Below are 22,500 nucleotides of genomic sequence, written 5' to 3' on the forward strand. Positions count from 1 at the left end.
CCGTCCTCATGACTGGCTCCATACCATGGAGAAAGACTTCCGACAGGGAGCCCTACCATTGTTGCTGCTACTGTGATGGTTGTAGGGACTCCAAAACAGACTTTATATTGGAGGATCCGTCCTCATGACTGGCTCATACCATGGAGAAAGACTTCCGACAGGGAGCCCTACCATCGTTGCTGCTACTGTGATGGTTGAAGGGACTCCAAAACAGACTTTATAGTGGAGGATCCGTCCTCGTGACTGGCTCCATACCTTGGCGAAAGATATCCGATAGGGAGCCCTACCATCGTTGCTGCTACTGTGATGGTTAAAGGGACTCCAAAACAGACTTTATATTGGAGGATCCGTCCTCGTGACTGGCTCCATACCTTGGCGAAAGATGTCCGATAGGGAGCCTACCATCGTTGCTGCTACTGTGATGGTTGTAGGGACTCCAAAACAGACTTTATATTGGAGGATCCGTCCTCGTGACTGGCTCCATACCTTGGAGAAAGATGTCCGATAGGGAGCCCTACCATCGTTGCTGCTACTGTGATGGTTGTAGGGACTCCAAAACAGACTTTATAGTGGAGGATCCGTCCTCATGACTGGCTCCATACCTTGGCGAAAGATTCCGACAGGGAGCCCTACCATCGTTGCTGCTACTGTGATGGTTGTAGGGACTCCAAAACAGACTTTATATTGGAGGATCCGTCCTCGTGACTGGCTCCATACCATGGCGAAAGACTTCCGACAGGGAGCCCTACCATCGTTGCTGCTACTGTGATGGTTGAAGGGACTCCAAAACAGACTTTATATTGGAGGATCCGTCCTCGTGACTGGCTCCATACCATGGAGAAAGACTTCCGACAGGGAGCCCTACCATCGTTGCTGCTACTGTGATGGTTGAAGGGACTCCAAAACAGACTTTATAGTGGAGGATCCGTCCTCGTGACTGGCTCCATACCTTAGCGAAAGATGTCCGACAGGGAGCCCTACCATCGTTGCTGCTACTGTGATGGTTGAAGGGACTCCAAAACAGACTTTATAGTGGAGGATCCGTCCTCGTGACTGGCTCCATACCTTGGCGAAAGATGTCCGATAGGGAGCCCTACCATCGTTGCTGCTACTGTGATGGTTGAAGGGACTCCAAAACAGACTTTATAGTGGAGGATCCGTCCTCGTGACTGGCTCCATACCTTGGCGAAAGATGTCCGATAGGGAGCCCTACCATCGTTGCTGCTACTGTGATGGTTGAAGGGACTCCAAAACAGACTTTATAGTGGAGGATCCGTCCTCGTGACTGGCTCCATACCTTGGCGAAAGATGTCCGATAGGGAGCCCTACCATCGTTGCTGCTACTGTGATGGTTGAAGGGACTCCAAAACAGACTTTATAGTGGAGGATCCGTCCTCGTGACTGGCTCCATACCTTGGCGAAAGATGTCCGACAGGGAGCCCTACCATCGTTGCTGCTACTGTGATGGTTGAAGGGACTCCAAAACAGACTTTATAGTGGAGGATCCGTCCTCGTGACTGGCTCCATACCTTGGCGAAAGATGTCCGACAGGGAGCCCTACCATCGTTGCTGCTACTGTGATGGTTGAAGGGACTCCAAAACAGACTTTATAGTGGAGGATCCGTCCTCGTGACTGGCTCCATACCTTGGCGAAAGATGTCCGACAGGGAGCCCTACCATCGTTGCTGCTACTGTGATGGTTGAAGGGACTCCAAAACAGACTTTATAGTGGAGGATCCGTCCTCGTGACTGGCTCCATACCTTGGCGAAAGATGTCCGATAGGGAGCCCTACCATCGTTGCTGCTACTGTGATGGTTGAAGGGACTCCAAAACAGACTTTATAGTGGAGGATCCATCCTCGTGACTGGCTCCATACCTTGGCGAAAGATGTCCGATAGGGAGCCCTACCATCGTTGCTGCTACTGTGATGGTTGAAGGGACTCCAAAACAGACTTTATAGTGGAGGATCCATCCTCGTGACTGGCTCCATACCTTGGCGAAAGATGTCCGATAGGGAGCCCTACCATCGTTGCTGCTACTGTGATGGTTGAAGGGACTCCAAAACAGACTTTATAGTGGAGGATCCGTCCTCGTGACTGGCTCCATACCTTGGCTAAAGATGTCCGATAGGGAGCCCTACCATCGTTGCTGCTACTGTGATGGTTGAAGGGACTCCAAAACAGACTTTATAGTGGAGGATCCGTCCTCGTGACTGGCTCCATACCTTGGCGAAAGATGTCCGATAGGGAGCCCTACCATCGTTGCTGCTACTGTGATGGTTGAAGGGAATCCAAAACAGACTTTATAGTGGAGGATCCGTCCTCGTGACTGGCTCCATACCTTGGCGAAAGATGTCCGATAGGGAGCCCTACCATCGTTGCTGCTACTGTGATGGTTGAAGGGAATCCAAAACAGACTTTATAGTGGAGGATCCGTCCTCGTGACTGGCTCCATACCTTGGCGAAAGATGTCCGATAGGGAGCCCTACCATCGTTGCTGCTACTGTGATGGTTGAAGGGACTCCAAAACAGACTTTATAGTGGAGGATCCGTCCTCGTGACTGGCTCCATACCTTGGCGAAAGATGTCCGATAGGGAGCCCTACCATCGTTGCTGCTACTGTGATGGTTATAGGGACTCCAAAACAGACTTTATAGTGGAGGATCCGTCCTCGTGACTGCCTCCATACCTTGGCGAAAGATGTCCGATAGGGAGCCCTACCATCGTTGCTGCTACTGTGATGGTTATAGGGACTCCAAAACAGACTTTATAGTGGAGGATCCGTCCTCGTGACTGGCTCCATACCTTGGCGAAAGATGTCCGATAGGGAGCCCTACCATTGTTGCTGCTACTGTGATGGTTATAGGGACTCCAAAACAGACTTTATAGTGGAGGATCCGTCCTCGTGACTGCCTCCATACCTTGGCTAAAGATGTCCGATAGGGAGCCCTACCACGTTGCTGCTACTGTGATGGTTGAAGGGACTCCAAAACAGACTTTATAGTGGAGAATCCGTCCTCGTGACTGGCTCCATAACTTGGCGAAAGATGTCCGATAGGGAGCCCTACCATCGTTGCTGCTACTGTGATGGTTGAAGGGACTCCAAAACAGACTTTATAGTGGAGGATCCGTCCTCGTGACTGGCTCCATACCTTGGCGAAAGATGTCCGATAGGGAGCCCTACCATCGTTGCTGCTACTGTGATGGTTGAAGGGACTCCAAAACAGACTTTATAGTGGAGGATCCGTCCTCGTGACTGGCTCCATACCTTGGCAAAAGATGTCCGATAGGGAGCCCTACCATCGTTGCTGCTACTGTGATGGTTAAAGGGACTCCAAAACAGACTTTATAGTGGAGGCTCCGTCCTCGTGACTGCCTCCATACCTTGGCGAAAGATGTCCGATAGGGAGCCCTACCATCGTTGCTGCTACTGTGATGGTTGAAGGGACTCCAAAACAGACTTTATAGTGGAGGATCCGTCCTCGTGACTGCCTCCATACCTTGGCGAAAGATGTCCGATAGGGAGCCCTACCATCGTTGCTGCTACTGTGATGGTTGAAGGGACTCCAAAACAGACTTTATAGTGGAGGATCCGTCCTCGTGACTGGCTCCATACCTTGGCGAAAGATGTCCGATAGGGAGCCCTACCATTGTTTCTGCTACTGTGATGGTTATAGGGACTCCAAAATAGACTTTATAGTGGAGGATCCGTCCTCGTGACTGCCTCCATACCTTGGCTAAAGATGTCCGATAGGGAGCCCTACCAACGTTGCTGCTAGTGTGATGGTTGAAGGGACTCCAAAACAGACTTTATAGTGGAGAATCCGTCCTCGTGACTGGCTCCATAACTTGGCGAAAGATGTCCGATAGGGAGCCCTACCATCGTTGCTGCTACTGTGATGGTTGAAGGGACTCCAAAACAGACTTTATAGTGGAGGATCCGTCCTCGTGACTGGCTCCATACCTTGGCGAAAGATGTCCGATAGGAAGCCCTACCATCGTTGCTGCTACTGTGATGGTTGAAGGGACTCCAAAACAGACTTTATAGTGGAGGATCCGTCCTCGTGACTGGCTCCATACCTTGGCAAAAGATGTCCGATAGGGAGCCCTACCATCGTTGCTGCTACTGTGATGGTTAAAGGGACTCCAAAACAGACTTTATAGTGGAGGCTCCGTCCTCGTGACTGCCTCCATACCTTGGCGAAAGATGTCCGATAGGGAGCCCTACCATCGTTGCTGCTACTGTGATGGTTGAAGGGACTCCAAAACAGACTTTATAGTGGAGGATCCGTCCTCGTGACTGCCTCCATACCTTGGCGAAAGATGTCCGATAGGGAGCCCTACCATCGTTGCTGCTACTGTGATGGTTGAAGGGACTCCAAAACAGACTTTATAGTGGAGGATCCGTCCTCGTGACTGGCTCCATACCTTGGCGAAAGATGTCCGATAGGGAGCCCTATCATTGTTGCTGCTACTGTGATGGTTATAGGGACTCCAAAACAGACTTTATAGTGGAGGATCCGTCCTCGTGATTGGCTCCATACCTTGGCGAAAGATGTCCGATAGGGAGCCCTACCATCGTTGCTGCTACTGTGATGGTTGAAGGGACTCTAAAACAGACTTTATAGTGGAGGATCCGTCCTCGTGACTGGCTCCATACCTTGGCGAAAGATGTCCGATAGGGAGCCCTACCATCGTTGCTGCTACTGTGATGGTTGAAGGGACTCCAAAACAGACTTTATAGTGGAGGATCCGTCCTCGTGACTGGCTCCATACCTTGGCGAAAGATGTCCGATAGGGAGCCCTACCATCGTTGCTGCTACTGTGATGGTTGAAGGGACTCCAAAACTGACTTTATAGTGGAGGATCCGTCCTCGTGACTGGCTCCATACCTTGGCGAAAGATGTCCGATAGGGAGCCCTACCATCGTTGCTGCTACTGTGATGGTTGAAGGGACTCCAAAACTGACTTTATAGTGGAGGATCCGTCCTCGTGACTGGCTCCATACCTTGGCGAAAGATGTACGATAGGGAGCCCTACCATCGTTGCTGCTACTGTGATGGTTGTAGGTACTCCAAAACAGACTTTATAGTGGAGGATCCGTCCTCGTGACTGGCTCCATACCTTGGCGAAAGATATCCGATAGGGAGCCCTACCATCGTTGCTGCTACTGTGATGGTTGAAGGAACTCCAAAACAGACTTTATAGTGGAGGATCCGTCCTCGTGACTGGCTCCATACTTTGGCGAAAGATGTCCGATAGGGAGCCCTACCATTGTTGCTGCTACTGTGATCGTTGAAGGGACTCCAAAACAGACTTTATAGTGGAGGATCCGTCCTCGTGACTGGCTCCATACCTTGGCGAAAGATGTCCGATAGGGAGCCCTACCATTGTTGCTGCTACTGTGATGGTTGTAGGGACTCCAAAACAGACTTTATAGTGGAGGATCCGTCCTTGTGACTGGCTCCATACCATGGCGAAATATGTCCGATAGGGAGCCCTACTATTGTTGCTGCTACTGTGATGGTTGTAGGGACTCCAAAACAGACTTTATAGTGGAGGATCCGTCCTCGTGACTGGCTCCATACCTTGGCGAAAGATGTCCGATAGGGAGCCCTACCATTGTTGCTGCTACTGTGATGGTTGTAGGGACTCCAAAACAGACTTTATAGTGGAGGATCCGTCCTCGTGACTGCCTCCATACCTTGGCGAAAGATGTCCGATAGGGAGCCCTACCATCGTTGCTGCTACTGTGATGGTTGAAGGGACTCCAAAACAGACTTTATAGTGGAGGATCCGTCCTTGTGACTGGCTCCATACCTTGGCGAAAGATGTCCGATAGGGAGCCCTACCATCGTTGCTGCTACTGTGATGGTTGAAGGGACTCCAAAACAGACTTTATAGTGGAGGATCCGTCCTCGTGACTGCCTCCATACCTTGGTGAAAGATGTCCGATAGGGAGCCCTACCATCGTTGCTGCTACTGTGATGGTTGAAGGGACTCAAAAACAGAGTTTATAGTGGAGGATCCGTCCTCGTGACTGGCTCCATACCTTGGCGAAAGATGTCCGATAGGGAGCCCTACCATCGTTGCTGCTACTGTGATGGTTGAAGGGACTCCAAAACAGACTTTATAGTGGAGGATCCGTCCTCGTGACTGGCTCCATACCTTGGCGAAAGATGTCCGATAGGGAGCCCTACCATCGTTGCTGCTACTGTGATGGTTGAAGGGACTCCAAAACAGACTTTATAGTAGAGGATCCGTCCTCGTGACTGGCTCCATACCTTGGCGAAAGATGTCCGATAGGGAGCCCTACCATCGTTGCTGCTACTGTGATGGTTGAAGGGACTCCAAAACAGACTTTATAGTGGAGGATCCGTCCTCGTGACTGGCTCCATACCTTGGCGAAAGATGTCCGATAGGGAGCCCTATCATTGTTGCTGCTACTGTGATGGTTATAGGGAATCCAAAACCGACTTTATAGTGGAGGATCCGTCCTCGTGACTGGCTCCATACCTTGGCGAAAGATGTCCGACAGGGAGCCCTACCATCGGTGCTGCTACTGTGATGGTTATAGGGACTCCAAAACAGACTTTATAGTGGAGGATCCGTCCTCGTGACTGCCTCCATATCTTGGCTAAAGATGTCCGATAGGGAGCCCTACCATCGTTGCTGCTAGTGTGATGGTTGAAGGGACTCCAAAACAGACTTTATAGTGGAGGATCCGTCCTCGTGACTGGCTCCATACCTTGGCGAAAGATGTCCGATAGGGAGCCCTACCATCGTTGCTGCTACTGTGATGGTTGAAGGGACTCCAAAACAGACTTTATAGTGGAGGATCCGTCCTCGTGACTGGCTCCATACCTTGGCGAAAGATGTCCGATAGGGAGCCCTACCATCGTTACTGCTACTGTGATGATTGTAGGGACTCCAAAACAGACTTTATATTGGAGGATCCGTCCTCATGACTGGCTCCATACCTTGGCGAAAGACTTCCGACAGGGAGCCCTACCATCGTTGCTGCTACTGTGATGGTTGAAGGGACTCCAAAACAGACTTTATAGTGGAGGATCCGTCCTCGTGACTGGCTTCATACCATGGAGAAAGACTTCCGACAGGGAGCCCTACCATCGTTGCTGCTACTGTGATGGTTGAAGGGACTCCAAAACAGACTTTATAGTGGAGGATCCATCCTCGTGACTGGCTCCATACCTTGGCGAAAGATGTCCGACAGGGAGCCCTACCATCGTTGCTGCTACTGTGATGGTTGAAGGGACTCCAAAACAGACTTTATAGTGGAGGATCCGTCCTCGTGACTGGCTCCATACCTTGGCGAAAGATGTCCGATAGGGAGCCCTACCATCGTTGCTGCTACTGTGATGGTTGAAGGGACTCCAAAACAGACTTTATAGTGGAGGATCCGTCCTCGTGACTGGCTCCATACCTTGGCGAAAGATGTCCGATAGGGAGCCCTACCATCGTTGCTGCTACTGTGATGGTTGAAGGGACTCCAAAACAGACTTTATAGTGGAGGATCTGTCCTCGTGACTGGCTCCATACCTTGGCGAAAGATGTCCGATAGGGAGCCCTACCATCGTTGCTGCTACTGTGATGGTTGAAGGGACTTCAAAACAGACTTTATAGTGGAGGATCCGTCCTCATGACTGGCTCCATACCTTGGCGAAAGATGTCCGATAGGGAGCCCTACCAACGTTGCTGCTACTGTGATGGTTGAAAGGACTCCAAAACAGACTTTATAGTAGAGGATCCGTCCTCGTGACTGGCTCCATACCTTGGCGAAAGATGTCCGATAGGGAGCCCTACCATTGTTGCTGCTACTGTGATGGTTATAGGGACTCCAAAACAGACTTTATAGTGGAGGATCCGTCCTCGTGACTGGCTCCATACCTTGGCGAAAGATGTCCGATAGGGAGCCCTACCATTGTTGCTGCTACTGTGATGGTTATAGGGACTCCAAAACAGACTTTATAGTGGAGGATCCGTCCTCGTGACTGCCTCCATATCTTGGCTAAAGATGTCCGATAGGGAGCCCTACCATCGTTGCTGCTACTGTGATGGTTGAAGGGACTCCAAAACAGACTTTATAGTGGAGAATCCGTCCTCGTGACTGGCTCCATAACTTGGCGAAAGATGTCCGATAGGGAGCCCTACCATCGTTGCTGCTACTGTGATGGTTGAAGGGACTTCAAAACAGACTTTATAGTGGAGGATCCGTCCTCATGACTGGCTCCATACCTTGGCGAAAGATGTCCGATAGGGAGCCCTACCAACGTTGCTGCTACTGTGATGGTTGAAAGGACTCCAAAACAGACTTTATAGTAGAGGATCCGTCCTCGTGACTGGCTCCATACCTTGGCGAAAGATGTCCGATAGGGAGCCCTACCATCGTTGCTGCTACTGTGATGGTTATAGGGACTCCAAAACAGACTTTATAGTGGAGGATCCGTCCTCGTGACTGGCTCCATACCTTGGCGAAAGATGTCCGATAGGGAGCCCTACCATTGTTGCTGCTACTGTGATGGTTATAGGGACTCCAAAACAGACTTTATAGTGGAGGATCCGTCCTCGTGACTGCCTCCATATCTTGGCTAAAGATGTCCGATAGGGAGCCCTACCATCGTTGCTGCTACTGTGATGGTTGAAGGGACTCCAAAACAGACTTTATAGTGGAGAATCCGTCCTCGTGACTGGCTCCATAACTTGGCGAAAGATGTCCGATAGGGAGCCCTACCATCGTTGCTGCTACTGTGATGGTTGAAGGGACTCCAAAACAGACTTTATAGTGGAGGATCCGTCCTCGTGACTGGCTCCATACCTTGGCGAAAGATGTCCGATAGGGAGCCCTACCATCGTTGCTGCTACTGTGATGGTTGAAGGGACTCCAAAACAGACTTTATAGTGGAGGATCCGTCCTCGTGACTGGCTCCATACCTTGGCAAAAGATGTCCGATAGGGAGCCCTACCATCGTTGCTGCTACTGTGATGGTTAAAGGGACTCCAAAACAGACTTTATAGTGGAGGCTCCGTCCTCGTGACTGCCTCCATACCTTGGCGAAAGATGTCCGATAGGGAGCCCTACCATCGTTGCTGCTACTGTGATGGTTGAAGGGACTCCAAAACAGACTTTATAGTGGAGGATCCGTCCTCGTGACTGCCTCCATACCTTGGCGAAAGATGTCCGATAGGGAGCCCTACCATCGTTGCTGCTACTGTGATGGTTGAAGGGACTCCAAAACAGACTTTATAGTGGAGGATCTATCCTCGTGACTGGCTCCATACCTTGGCGAAAGATGTCCGATAGGGAGCCCTACCATCGTTGCTGCTACTGTGATGGTTGAAGGGACTCCAAAACAGACTTTATAGTGGAGGATCCGTCCTCGTGACTGGCTCCATACCTTGGCGAAAGATGTCCGATAGGGAGCCCTATCATTGTTGCTGCTACTGTGATGGTTATAGGGACTCCAAAACAGGCTTTATAGTGGAGGATCCGTCCTCGTGATTGGCTCCATACCTTGGCGAAAGATGTCCGATAGGGAGCCCTACCATCGTTGCTGCTACTGTGATGGTTGAAGGGACTCTAAAACAGACTTTATAGTGGAGGATCCGTCCTCGTGACTGGCTCCATACCTTGGCGAAAGATGTCCGATAGGGAGCCCTACCATCGTTGCTGCTACTGTGATGGTTGAAGGGACTCCAAAACAGACTTTATAGTGGAGGATCCGTCCTCGTGACTGGCTCCATACCTTGGCGAAAGATGTCCGATAGGGAGCCCTACCATCGTTGCTGCTACTGTGATGGTTGAAGGGACTCCAAAACTGACTTTATAGTGGAGGATCCGTCCTCGTGACTGGCTCCATACCTTGGCGAAAGATGTCCGATAGGGAGCCCTACCATCGTTGCTGCTACTGTGATGGTTGAAGGGACTCCAAAACTGACTTTATAGTGGAGGATCCGTCCTCGTGACTGGCTCCATACCTTGGCGAAAGATGTACGATAGGGAGCCCTACCATCGTTGCTGCTACTGTGATGGTTGTAGGGACTCCAAAACAGACTTTATAGTGGAGGATCCGTCCTCGTGACTGGCTCCATACCTTGGCGAAAGATATCCGATAGGGAGCCCTACCATCGTTGCTGCTACTGTGATGGTTGAAGGAACTCCAAAACAGACTTTATAGTGGAGGATCCGTCCTCGTGACTGGCTCCATACCTTGGCGAAAGATGTCCGATAGGGAGCCCTACCATTGTTGCTGCTACTGTGATCGTTGAAGGGACTCCAAAACAGACTTTATAGTGGAGGATCCGTCCTCGTGACTGGCTCCATACCTTGGCGAAAGATGTCCGATAGGGAGCCCTACCATTGTTGCTGCTACTGTGATGGTTGTAGGGACTCCAAAACAGACTTTATAGTGGAGGATCCGTCCTCGTGACTGGCTCCATACCATGGCGAAAGATGTCCGATAGGGAGCCCTACCATTGTTGCTGCTACTGTGATGGTTGTAGGGACTCCAAAACAGACTTTATAGTGGAGGATCCGTCCTCGTGACTGGCTCCATACCTTGGCGAAAGATGTCCGATAGGGAGCCCTACCATTGTTGCTGCTACTGTGATGGTTGTAGGGACTCCAAAACAGACTTTATAGTGGAGGATCCGTCCTCGTGACTGCCTCCATACCTTGGCGAAAGATGTCCGATAGGGAGCCCTACCATCGTTGCTGCTACTGTGATGGTTGAAGGGACTCCAAAACAGACTTTATAGTGGAGGATCCGTCCTCGTGACTGGCTCCATACCTTGGCGAAAGATGTCCGATAGGGAGCCCTACCATCGTTGCTGCTACTGTGATGGTTGAAGGGACTCCAAAACAGACTTTATAGTGGAGGATCCGTCCTCGTGACTGCCTCCATACCTTGGTGAAAGATGTCCGATAGGGAGCCCTACCATCGTTGCTGCTACTGTGATGGTTGAAGGGACTCAAAAACAGACTTTATAGTGGAGGATCCGTCCTCGTGACTGGCTCCATACCTTGGCGAAAGATGTCCGATAGGGAGCCCTACCATCGTTGCTGCTACTGTGATGGTTGAAGGGACTCCAAAACAGACTTTATAGTGGAGGATCCGTCCTCGTGACTGGCTCCATACCTTGGCGAAAGATGTCCGATAGGGAGCCCTACCATCGTTGCTGCTACTGTGATGGTTGAAGGGACTCCAAAACAGACTTTATAGTAGAGGATCCGTCCTCGTGACTGGCTCCATACCTTGGCGAAAGATGTCCGATAGGGAGCCCTACCATCGTTGCTGCTACTGTGATGGTTGAAGGGACTCCAAAACAGACTTTATAGTGGAGGATCCGTCCTCGTGACTGCCTCCATACCTTGGTGAAAGATGTCCGATAGGGAGCCCTACCATCGTTGCTGCTACTGTGATGGTTGAAGGGACTCAAAAACAGACTTTATAGTGGAGGATCCGTCCTCGTGACTTGCTCCATACCTTGGCGAAAGATGTCCGATAGGGAGCCCTACCATCGTTGCTGCTACTGTGATGGTTGAAGGGACTCCAAAACAGACTTTATAGTGGAGGATCCGTCCTCGTGACTGCCTCCATACCTTGGTGAAAGATGTCCGATAGGGAGCCCTACCATCGTTGCTGCTACTGTGATGGTTGAAGGGACTCAAAAACAGACTTTATAGTGGAGGATCCGTCCTCGTGACTGGCTCCATACCTTGGCGAAAGATGTCCGATAGGGAGCCCTACCATCGTTGCTGCTACTGTGATGGTTGAAGGGACTCCAAAACAGACTTTATAGTGGAGGATCCGTCCTCGTGACTGGCTCCATACCTTGGCGAAAGATGTCCGATAGGGAGCCCTACCATCGTTGCTGCTACTGTGATGGTTGAAGGGACTCCAAAACAGACTTTATAGTAGAGGATCCGTCCTCGTGACTGGCTCCATACCTTGGCGAAAGATGTCCGATAGGGAGCCCTACCATCGTTGCTGCTACTGTGATGGTTGAAGGGACTCCAAAACAGACTTTATAGTGGAGGATCCGTCCTCGTGACTGGCTCCATACCATGGCGAAAGATGTCCGATAGGGAGCCCTATCATTGTTGCTGCTACTGTGATGGTTATAGGGACTCCAAAACCGACTTTATAGTGGAGGATCCGTCCTCGTGACTGGCTCCATACCTTGGCGAAAGATGTCCGACAGGGAGCCCTACCATCGGTGCTGCTACTGTGATGGTTGAAGGGACTCCAAAACAGACTTTATAGTGGAGGATCCGTCCTCATGACTGGCTCCATACCTTGGCGAAAGATGTCCGATAGGGAGCCCTACCATCGTTGCTGCTAGTGTGATGGTTGAAGGGACTCCAAAACAGACTTTATAGTGGAGGATCCGTCCTCGTGACTGGCTCCATACCTTGGCGAAAGATGTCCGATAGGGAGCCCTACCATCGTTGCTGCTACTGTGATGGTTGAAGGGACTCCAAAACAGACTTTATAGTGGAGGATCCGTCCTCGTGACTGGCTCCATACCTTGGCGAAAGATGTCCGATAGGGAGCCCTACCATCGTTACTGCTACTGTGATGATTGTAGGGACTCCAAAACAGACTTTATATTGGAGGATCCGTCCTCATGACTGGCTCCATACCTTGGCGAAAGACTTCCGACAGGGAGCCCTACCATCGTTGCTGCTACTGTGATGGTTGAAGGGACTCCAAAACAGACTTTATAGTGGAGGATCCGTCCTCGTGACTGGCTTCATACCATGGAGAAAGACTTCCGACAGGGAGCCCTACCATCGTTGCTGCTACTGTGATGGTTGAAGGGACTCCAAAACAGACTTTATAGTGGAGGATCCATCCTCGTGACTGGCTCCATACCTTGGCGAAAGATGTCCGACAGGGAGCCCTACCATCGTTGCTGCTACTGTGATGGTTGAAGGGACTCCAAAACAGACTTTATAGTGGAGGATCCGTCCTCGTGACTGGCTCCATACCTTGGCAAAAGATGTCCGATAGGGAGCCCTACCATCGTTGCTGCTACTGTGATGGTTGAAGGGACTCCAAAACAGACTTTATAGTGGAGGATCCGTCCTCGTGACTGGCTCCATACCTTGGCGAAAGATGTCCGATAGGGAGCCCTACCATCGTTGCTGCTACTGTGATGGTTGAAGGGACTCCAAAACAGACTTTATAGTGGAGGATCTGTCCTCGTGACTGGCTCCATACCTTGGCGAAAGATGTCCGATAGGGAGCCCCACCATCGTTGCTGCTACTGTGATGGTTGAAGGGACTTCAAAACAGACTTTATAGTGGAGGATCCGTCCTCATGACTGGCTCCATACCTTGGCGAAAGATGTCCGATAGGGAGCCCTACCAACGTTGCTGCTACTGTGATGGTTGAAAGGACTCCAAAACAGACTTTATAGTAGAGGATCCGTCCTCGTGACTGGCTCCATACCTTGGCGAAAGATGTCCGATAGGGAGCCCTACCATCGTTGCTGCTACTGTGATGGTTATAGGGACTCCAAAACAGACTTTATAGTGGAGGATCCGTCCTCGTGACTGGCTCCATACCTTGGCGAAAGATGTCCGATAGGGAGCCCTACCATTGTTGCTGCTACTGTGATGGTTATAGGGACTCCAAAACAGACTTTATAGTGGAGGATCCGTCCTCGTGACTGCCTCCATATCTTGGCTAAAGATGTCCGATAGGGAGCCCTACCATCGTTGCTGCTACTGTGATGGTTGAAGGGACTCCAAAACAGACTTTATAGTGGAGAATCCGTCCTCGTGACTGGCTCCATAACTTGGCGAAAGATGTCCGATAGGGAGCCCTACCATCGTTGCTGCTACTGTGATGGTTGAAGGGACTATAAAACAGACTTTATAGTGGAGGATCCGTCCTCGTGACTGGCTCCATACCTTGGCGAAAGATGTCCGATAGGGAGCCCTACCATCGTTGCTGCTAGTGTGATGGTTGAAGGGACTCCAAAACAGACTTTATAGTGGAGGATCCGTCCTCGTGACTGGCTCCATACCTTGGCGAAAGATGTCCGATAGGGAGCCCTACCATCGTTGCTGCTACTGTGATGGTTGAAGGGACTTCAAAACAGACTTTATAGTGGAGGATCCGTCCTCGTGACTGCCTCCATACCTTGGCGAAAGATGTCCGATAGGGAACCCTACCAACGTTGCTGCTACTGTGATGGTTGAAGGGACTCCAAAACAGACTTTATAGTGGAGGATCCGTCCTCGTGACTGGCTCCATACCTTGGCGAAAGATGTCCGATAGGGAGCCCTACCATTGTTGCTGCTACTGTGATGGTTATAGGGACTCCAAAACAGACTTTATAGTGGAGGATCCGTCCTCGTGACTGCCTCCATACCTTGGCTAAAGATGTCCGATAGGGAGCCCTACCATCGTTGCTGCTAGTGTGATGGTTGAAGGGACTCCAAAACAGACTTTATAGTGGAGGATCCGTCCTCGTGACTGGCTCCATAACTTGGCGAAAGATGTCCGATAGGGAGCCCTACCATCGTTGCTGCTACTGTGATGGTTGAAGGGACTCCAAAACAGACTTTATAGTGGAGCATCCGTCCTCGTGACTGGCTCCATACCTTGGCGAAAGATGTCCGATAGGGAGCCCTACCATCGTTGCTGCTACTGTGATGGTTGAAGGGACTCCAAAACAGACTTTATAGTGGAGGCTCCGTCCTCGTGACTGGCTCCATACCTTGGCGAAAGATGTCCGATAGGGAGCCCTACCATCGTTGCTGCTACTGTGATGGTTGAAGGGACTCCAAAACAGACTTCATAGTGGAGGCTCCGTCCTCGTGACTGGCTCCATACCTTGGCGAAAGATGTCCGATAGGGAGCCCTACCATCGTTGCTGCTACTGTGATGGTTGAAGGGACTCCAAAACTGACTTTATAGTGGAGGATTCGTCCTCGTGACTGGCTCCATACCTTGGCGAAAGATGTCCGATAGGGAGCCCTACCATCGTTGCTGCTACTGTGATGGTTGAAGGGACTCCAAAACAGACTTTATAGTGGAGGATCCGTCCTCGTGACTGGCTCCATACCTTGGCGAAAGATGTCCGATAGGGAGCCCTACCATCGTTGCTGCTACTGTGATGGTTGAAGGGACTCCAAAACTGACTTTATAGTGGAGGATCCGTCCTCGTGACTGGCTCCATACCTTGGCGAAAGATGTCCGATAGGGAGCCCTACCATCGTTGCTGCTACTGTGATGGTTGAAGGGACTCCAAAACTGACTTTATAGTGGAGGATCCGTCCTCGTGACTGGCTCCATACCTTGGCGAAAGATGTACGATAGGGAGCCCTACCATCGTTGCTGCTACTGTGATGGTTGTAGGGACTCCAAAACAGACTTTATAGTGGAGGATCCGTCCTCGTGACTGGCTCCATACTTTGGCGAAAGATGTCCGATAGGGAGCCCTACCATCGTTGCTGCTACTGTGATGGTTGAAGGGACTCCAAAACAGACTTTATAGTGGAGGATCCGTCCTCGTGACTGGCTCCATACCTTGGCGAAAGATGTCCGATAGGGAGCCCTACCATTGTTGCTGCTACTATGATCGTTGAAGGGACTCCAAAACAGACTTTATAGTGGAGGATCCGTCCTCGTGACTGGCTCCATACCTTGGCGAAAGATGTCCGATAGGGAGCCCTACCATTGTTGCTGCTACTGTGATGGTTGTAGGGACTCCAAAACAGACTTTATAGTGGAGGATCCGTCCTCGTGACTGGCTCCATACCTTGGCGAAAGATGTCCGATAGGGAGCCCTACCATTGTTGCTGCTACTGTGATGGTTGTAGGGACTCCAAAACAGACTTTATAGTGGAGGATCCGTCCTCGTGACTGGCTCCATACCTTGGCGAAAGATGTCCGATAGGGAGCCCTACCATTGTTGCTGCTACTGTGATGGTTGTAGGGACTCCAAAACAGACTTTATAGTGGAGGATCCGTCCTCGTGACTGCCTCCATACCTTGGCGAAAGATGTCCGATAGGGAGCCCTACCATCGTTGCTGCTACTGTGATGGTTGAAGGGACTCCAAAACAGACTTTATAGTGGAGGATCCGTCCTCGTGACTGGCTCCATACCTTGGCGAAAGATGTCCGATAAGGAGCCCTACCATCGTTGCTGCTACTGTGATGGTTGAAGGGACTCCAAAACAGACTTTATAGTGGAGGATCCGTCCTCGTGACTGGCTCCATACCTTGGCGAAAGATGTCCGATAGGGAGCCCTACCATCGTTGCTGCTACTGTGATGGTTGAACGGACTCCAAAACAGACTTTATATTGGAGGATCCGTCCTCGTGACTGGCTCCATACCTTGGCGAAAGATGTCCGATAGGGAGCCCTACCATCGTTGCTGCTACTGTGATGGTTGAAGGGACTCCAAAACAGACTTTATAGTGGAGGATCCGTCCTCGTGACTGGCTCCATACCTTGGCGAAAGATGTCCGATAGGGAGCCCTACCATCGTTGCTGCTACTGTGATGGTTGAAGGGACTCCAAAACAGACTCTATAGATGAGGATCCGTCCTCGTGACTGGCTCCATACCTTGGCGAAAGATGTCCGATAGGGAGCCATAGGGAGCCCTACCATCGTTGCTGCTACTGCGATGGTTGTAGGGACTTCAAAACAGAGTTTATATTGGAGGATCCGTCCTCGGGACTGGCTCCATACTATGGCGAAAGATGTCCGATAGGGAGCCCTACCATTGTTGCTGCTACTGTGATGGTTGAAGGGACTCCAGGACAGAGTTTATATTGGAGGGTCCGTGCTTATGACTGACTTATACTTTGGTAAAAGACGTCCAATAGGGAGCTTACCATCGTGGTTGAGGTCACGAGCATAGAAACTCGATAGATAGGATTAGAAGACAGAGGATAACTAAAATAAATCAAGCAAGAGTAACTAAAATAAATCATGCAGAAGATAAATAGAAATAAAAATAGGTAAGTAAAGATAAAGCATGAAGATAATTCTGCACAATTAGAAAACATATATTAGTTCGGGGTCCGACGTGCATTTTTACAGTAATATGATCTTGATAAAGATAATTATAAAATTATTGAAATTTTCAAATATTCATGGCATGTACACATTCTGTAAGTAATTTACCACTCTTTCAATATCCAAAGGTTTAGTTTATAAATGCAACCAATCTGAAGACCTATCTCTTGACGCAATGTGCTTCGAATTTCATTATTGATTACCTTGCATTTCCTAATTGAAATTGAATAAATCTTTATACACTAGACTATACCACATAAACTCTGTACTCCTATATTTCGTGTACTTGCAGGAATCCGGCGATCCTGTACGGATGAAAGTGGTGACGCACGTATCAGGAACCATACCTGATTGCTGGGCTGCGCGTGAAGCCGTTGCGAGGGGCGAGTTTGCTGCCCTCTGTGATGAGACATCAATGAAAAAGTCTATGTCATGGGATTTTAGGTAATTTTGTGACAAATATTCATTAGGGACCAATATTATTCAGCTAAATTTCATTAAATTTTCTTAGTTACTTCTATGAATGAATATAATCCCATTATAATTTCTGTTGTCCACCATTTAGGTTCCTGGGTTATACCAGAAATGTTTTTTATGGTCTAATATGATTCCTTTTCAGTTGAAGTATAAACTGTCAAAGCAACAGCTTTCAGCCGAGTATAGTTGTTCCCAGTAAAATCTGATCTACTACTTTTCAAAGACGATAAGCCTCCTCATTCTCCAAATAAGCATGTCTGCAATTGTCATTGAACAAGGATTTATCTTTCATTCAGCATTTTAATCCACAAAAATGAATACATCTGTCAATTATGTTGATCAAATTTTCATTTAAAAGAACAACAGACTTAACCACTTTATACAATTGCGACCATTTCAATTTCAAGAGATCACTCAAAATGTCATTCCAGTCTGCTTGAAATTTTATATATATATATACTTTGTGTGAATGTGCGAGTGGGTCGTTAGGTTATAACTGAGGCGAGGTGAATACAAATGACTTTATTTAAACAGATATTGAGTTTATATACAATAGATTCCAAGCAAGAATGTCACAAAAATTCAAACTTAAAGCTTAAACAGGAGCTGTTAGTAATAAACGGGAGAAAATACCGATACAGTGTACGAGCGTGTGTGAAACATGTGCGGTACAACCTTATGAGATTATGACACATCAGGAACAGGCTGCTAAGTCTTATTTGCTAATGAAAATAAGGCATGATCAGCTGTCCATGCTAAAAGACCAACCTTGCTAGCTATTTCACCAGGAAAATCAGTGTATACTATAGGTACGAATAATTACCAGACATGTGAGTGGCGTCACATAGGATTTACTCGCAGCCTCATTAAGACACAAAGTCAAAAGCATTTAAATCACAGTGACCAGTAGTAGAAACAGAATTTAACAACTCTTTATGGTGAGAATTAAAATCACCAACAAGTAAAAAAGAGGAATTGCTATTATCTTGTAACATATCCATAGTGGTAAGAAGAAAAGTGGAGAACAGAATCATCCAATTCTGGATCTCAATAGATGGAACATAAATAAAGTTTGTTATGCCTTGCCATAGGAATGACATTCTATTTCAAATTATAGATAAGGCTGGGTTTACAACAATAAAACAGTAGTGGCCAAAAAAGTAGCCATGAGAAAAGACAGTGAGGTCACATAGTGAAGAGATTGAACCTCTAGTGAACTACTGTATACATATACATATATATATATATATATATATATATATATATATATATATATATATATATATATATATATATATATATATAAATATATATATATATATATATATATATATATAAATATATATATATATATATATATATATATGTGTGTGTGTGTGTGTGTGTGTGTTGTTTATTGATAACACGATTATCTAACCTGTATTTGAAAATATCTAAGTATATATTAGATAATACCGACAGTTCCATCCTGTTCGTAATACTATGCATGCAGTTAATTCTAATAGTCACGGCTTCTCCATCATGAGGCTGAATCATACACAGTACTCTAGAAGTTTTATTCCAGCTGTACCCATGTTGTTGAATGATCTTCCTAATCGGGTAGTTGAATCAGTAGGACTTCAAAAGTTCAAACTTGCAGGAATTAATTATGTTGAACAGGCTAACATAGGTATTCTTATAGTTAAAATATGAAATACTTGTTTAAATGTTGTTATTTTTTTTAAATGTTTTATTTTAATTGTTCATCACTTCTTATATCGTTTATTTATTTCTTTATTTCCTTTTCTCACTGGGCTATTTTCCCCTGTTGGAGCCCTTGGGCTTATAGCATCTTGCTTTTCTAACTAGGGTTGTAGCTTAGCTAATAATAATAATAATAATAATAATAATAATAATAATAATAATAATAAGCAATTGCTCATTTCATTTCAAATTTTGGCCTATAAAAAATTATATTATAAGTGAAACGTGTATTGTGCAAGGATTAAAATAACGCGTACAAGTAAAATACAAATACATTTTGCCCGTTATAAAAAATCTAAAACCTCGATTTTAATTACAGTTGAACAAAGTGATTCCTCGTACACCTCGCTCTGAGTAAATGCACAATGTTACTCCATTACTGCCAGGCAAGTAACCAAACAGCTAGTGTGAGCAGAGATGGCTGAGGAGGTAGGCAGGGCTATACACAGAAACTCACCACGCAGTGAGGATGTGATAGGGTGTAATTCCTCTGAGCAAGGTTTACCAGATATTTCGGTGTTTAACTGTATATCCCCACTAATGATAGAATTATCAGGTATTACTAAAAGGCTGCAAATTCTCAACAGGAGAATTAGAAATAGATCCTACAAGAGGCTGAATTCTCAATGAACTGACATTCCTGTTGTGCAAGACAGTCGCCGCAGAGATTCTGGGCAAAATAAGCCCCACCTCTTGATGACGTCATAGCCAATCCTGTTGTCTCCCGCATTAACAGAAGCCACAACACATTCCCTTAAAGTAATTATAAGTTAGCATAGTTTGAAATTTGTAAAGGGATGTATTGTGACTGCTGCTAACGTAGGAGACAACGTGATTGGCTATAATGTTATCGGGGTGGGACATATTTTGCCCGGAATCTTTGCACCGATTATTATTATTATTATTATTATTATTATTATTATTTCTTGCTAAACTACAACCCTAATTGGAAAAGCAGGATGCTATAAGTCCAGGGGCTCCAACAGGGAAAATAGCCCAATGAGGGAAGGAAACAAGGAAAAATAGAATATTTTAAGAACAGTAACATCAAAATAAATATCTTCTATATAAATTATAAAGAAATTCAACAAACTAAGAGGAAAAGATATAAGATAGAATAGTGTGCCCGAGTGTACCCTCAAGCAAGAGAACTCTAACCCAAGACAGTGGAAGACCATGGTACAGAGGCTATGTCACTACCAAAGACTAAAGAACAATGGCTTGATTTTAGAGTGTCCTTATCCTAGAAGAGCTGCTTACCATAGCTAAAGAGTCTCCTCTACCCTTACAAGAGCAAAGTGGCCACTGAACAATTACAGTGCAGTAGTTAGCCTTTTGGATGTAGAAGAAATGTTTGGTAATCTCAGTGTTGTCAGATATATGAGGACAGAGGGGAATGTGTAAAGGATAGGCTAGACTGTTCGGGGTATGTGTAAGTAAAGGGAAAATGAACCGTAACCAGAGAGAAGGATCCAATGTAGTACTGTCTGACCAGTCAAAAAGGACCCCATAACTCTCTAAGGGTAGTATCTCTACAGGTGGCTGGAGAGTAAGCTACGAAAATGCCCATAGATTACTATGAGAGTTATCAATCTGCCGTAGTAGAATTTAACATGAACATTTCTTGCAAAGGAAATCAATTTTTGTCTACTATTTTTAATTGCATTGAGAGAATAATACATAACAAACATAAGTTAACAAAATAAACTGTCTAAAAAGATTATCACTAGAAGATTATTATCCTCCATATTCCCATATACATTATCATAATCCTTATTGTTAGCTGACGTACAGCCCCAGCTGGAAAAGCAGGATGCTGTAAGCCCAGGGGCTCAAAAAAAAAAAAAAAAAAAAAAAAAAAAAAAAAAAAAATAGCCCAGTGAACATAGAAAATTAATAATCTACAAGAGAAGAACATTAAAATAACATATTTTAAGAACAGTAACAACGTTAAAATAGATCTTTCATAAATAAGCTATAAAAAGAGACTTATGTCAGCATGTTCAACATAACTGCAAGTTTGAACTGTATAGAAACTACCGATTCAACTACCAGATTAGGAAGATCATTCCACAACTTGGTCTAAGCTGGAATGAAACTTCTAGAATACTGTGTAGTGTCGAACCTCATGGTGGAGAAGGCCTGACTATTAGAATTATCTGCATACCTGGTATTACGAACAGGATGAAACTGTCCGGGAAGATCTTCGTTGGTAAAATCCACTTCATTGTGCCGTTCCTAAATTAGCACCAAAGAGTATGCATGCAAATCAATAAACTCTGTCACCAGTCACGGAGTATTCATGCCACTCATACCCGAGTCTTTTACACTTGAATATTGCACAAGAATAAATCCATTTCATTTACTTTCAGCACCACGGGGAGATGCCATCTCTACATTGCGAAGGAATATGTGTTCACCAACGCCATGATGGCCATGGCTTTCCAAGTTAATTCCTCAAATGTCGAAAAAATTAACCAAATGTGAGTGGAAGTTATGGAAGGCATCGCTTTTAAGTATTTTCTGTAGCCTGGATTTGAGCAATAGCTTAAAAAAAACAAATTTTTCTATAGTTCAATAGGCAGTTATTGGTTGAATTAATATAATTCCTAAAGTTACTTACCAGCAGGAAAATTAGTTTTTATAGTCTTAGTCCCTAGGGGCAACTCGATGATTACAGTTGAAATATTTACATATTGTATATATAGATTTATATATATATATATATATATATATATATATATATATATGTATATATATATATATATATATATATATATATATATATATATATATATACATATATATATATATATATATATATATATATATACAGTATATATATATACATATATATATTATATATTATATACATATATATAGATACACACACACATATATATCTATCTATCTATCTATCTATCTATCTATATATATATATACATAATATATATATATATATATATATATATATATATATATATATTGCACATGTGTATATAGTATACTGTATATACTGAAAATTTGTATATATACGCATATGTATCATATATATAGTGTATACACGCATGTGTGTATATATATATATATATATATATATATATATATATATATATATATGTGTGTGTGTGTGTGTGTGTGTGTGTGTGTGTTACAGTCAATATCTAAATACTGAACGTGGCTGAACTTTTCAGGTAATATGTGAATTACGTGGTT

At 46.3% G+C, this 22,500-nt stretch overlaps 1 protein-coding gene across 1 annotated transcript in view; it reads left to right on the forward strand.

The window, feature by feature from the left end:
* The window catches only part of LOC137629237 (glutamate receptor 4-like), a 34,908-nt gene that overhangs the window by 9,173 nt on the left and 3,235 nt on the right, over positions 1-22,500 (forward strand). The window contains exons 7-8 of the mRNA XM_068360502.1: positions 17,357-17,508; positions 21,657-21,767. Coding sequence (XP_068216603.1) covers positions 17,357-17,508; positions 21,657-21,767 — 263 coding nt within the window. The remainder of the gene's footprint in view (positions 1-17,356; positions 17,509-21,656; positions 21,768-22,500) is intronic.

Source organism: Palaemon carinicauda, chromosome 37 (genome assembly GCF_036898095.1).
Source record: "Palaemon carinicauda isolate YSFRI2023 chromosome 37, ASM3689809v2, whole genome shotgun sequence".
In the NCBI taxonomy this organism is placed as follows: domain Eukaryota; kingdom Metazoa; phylum Arthropoda; class Malacostraca; order Decapoda; family Palaemonidae; genus Palaemon; species Palaemon carinicauda.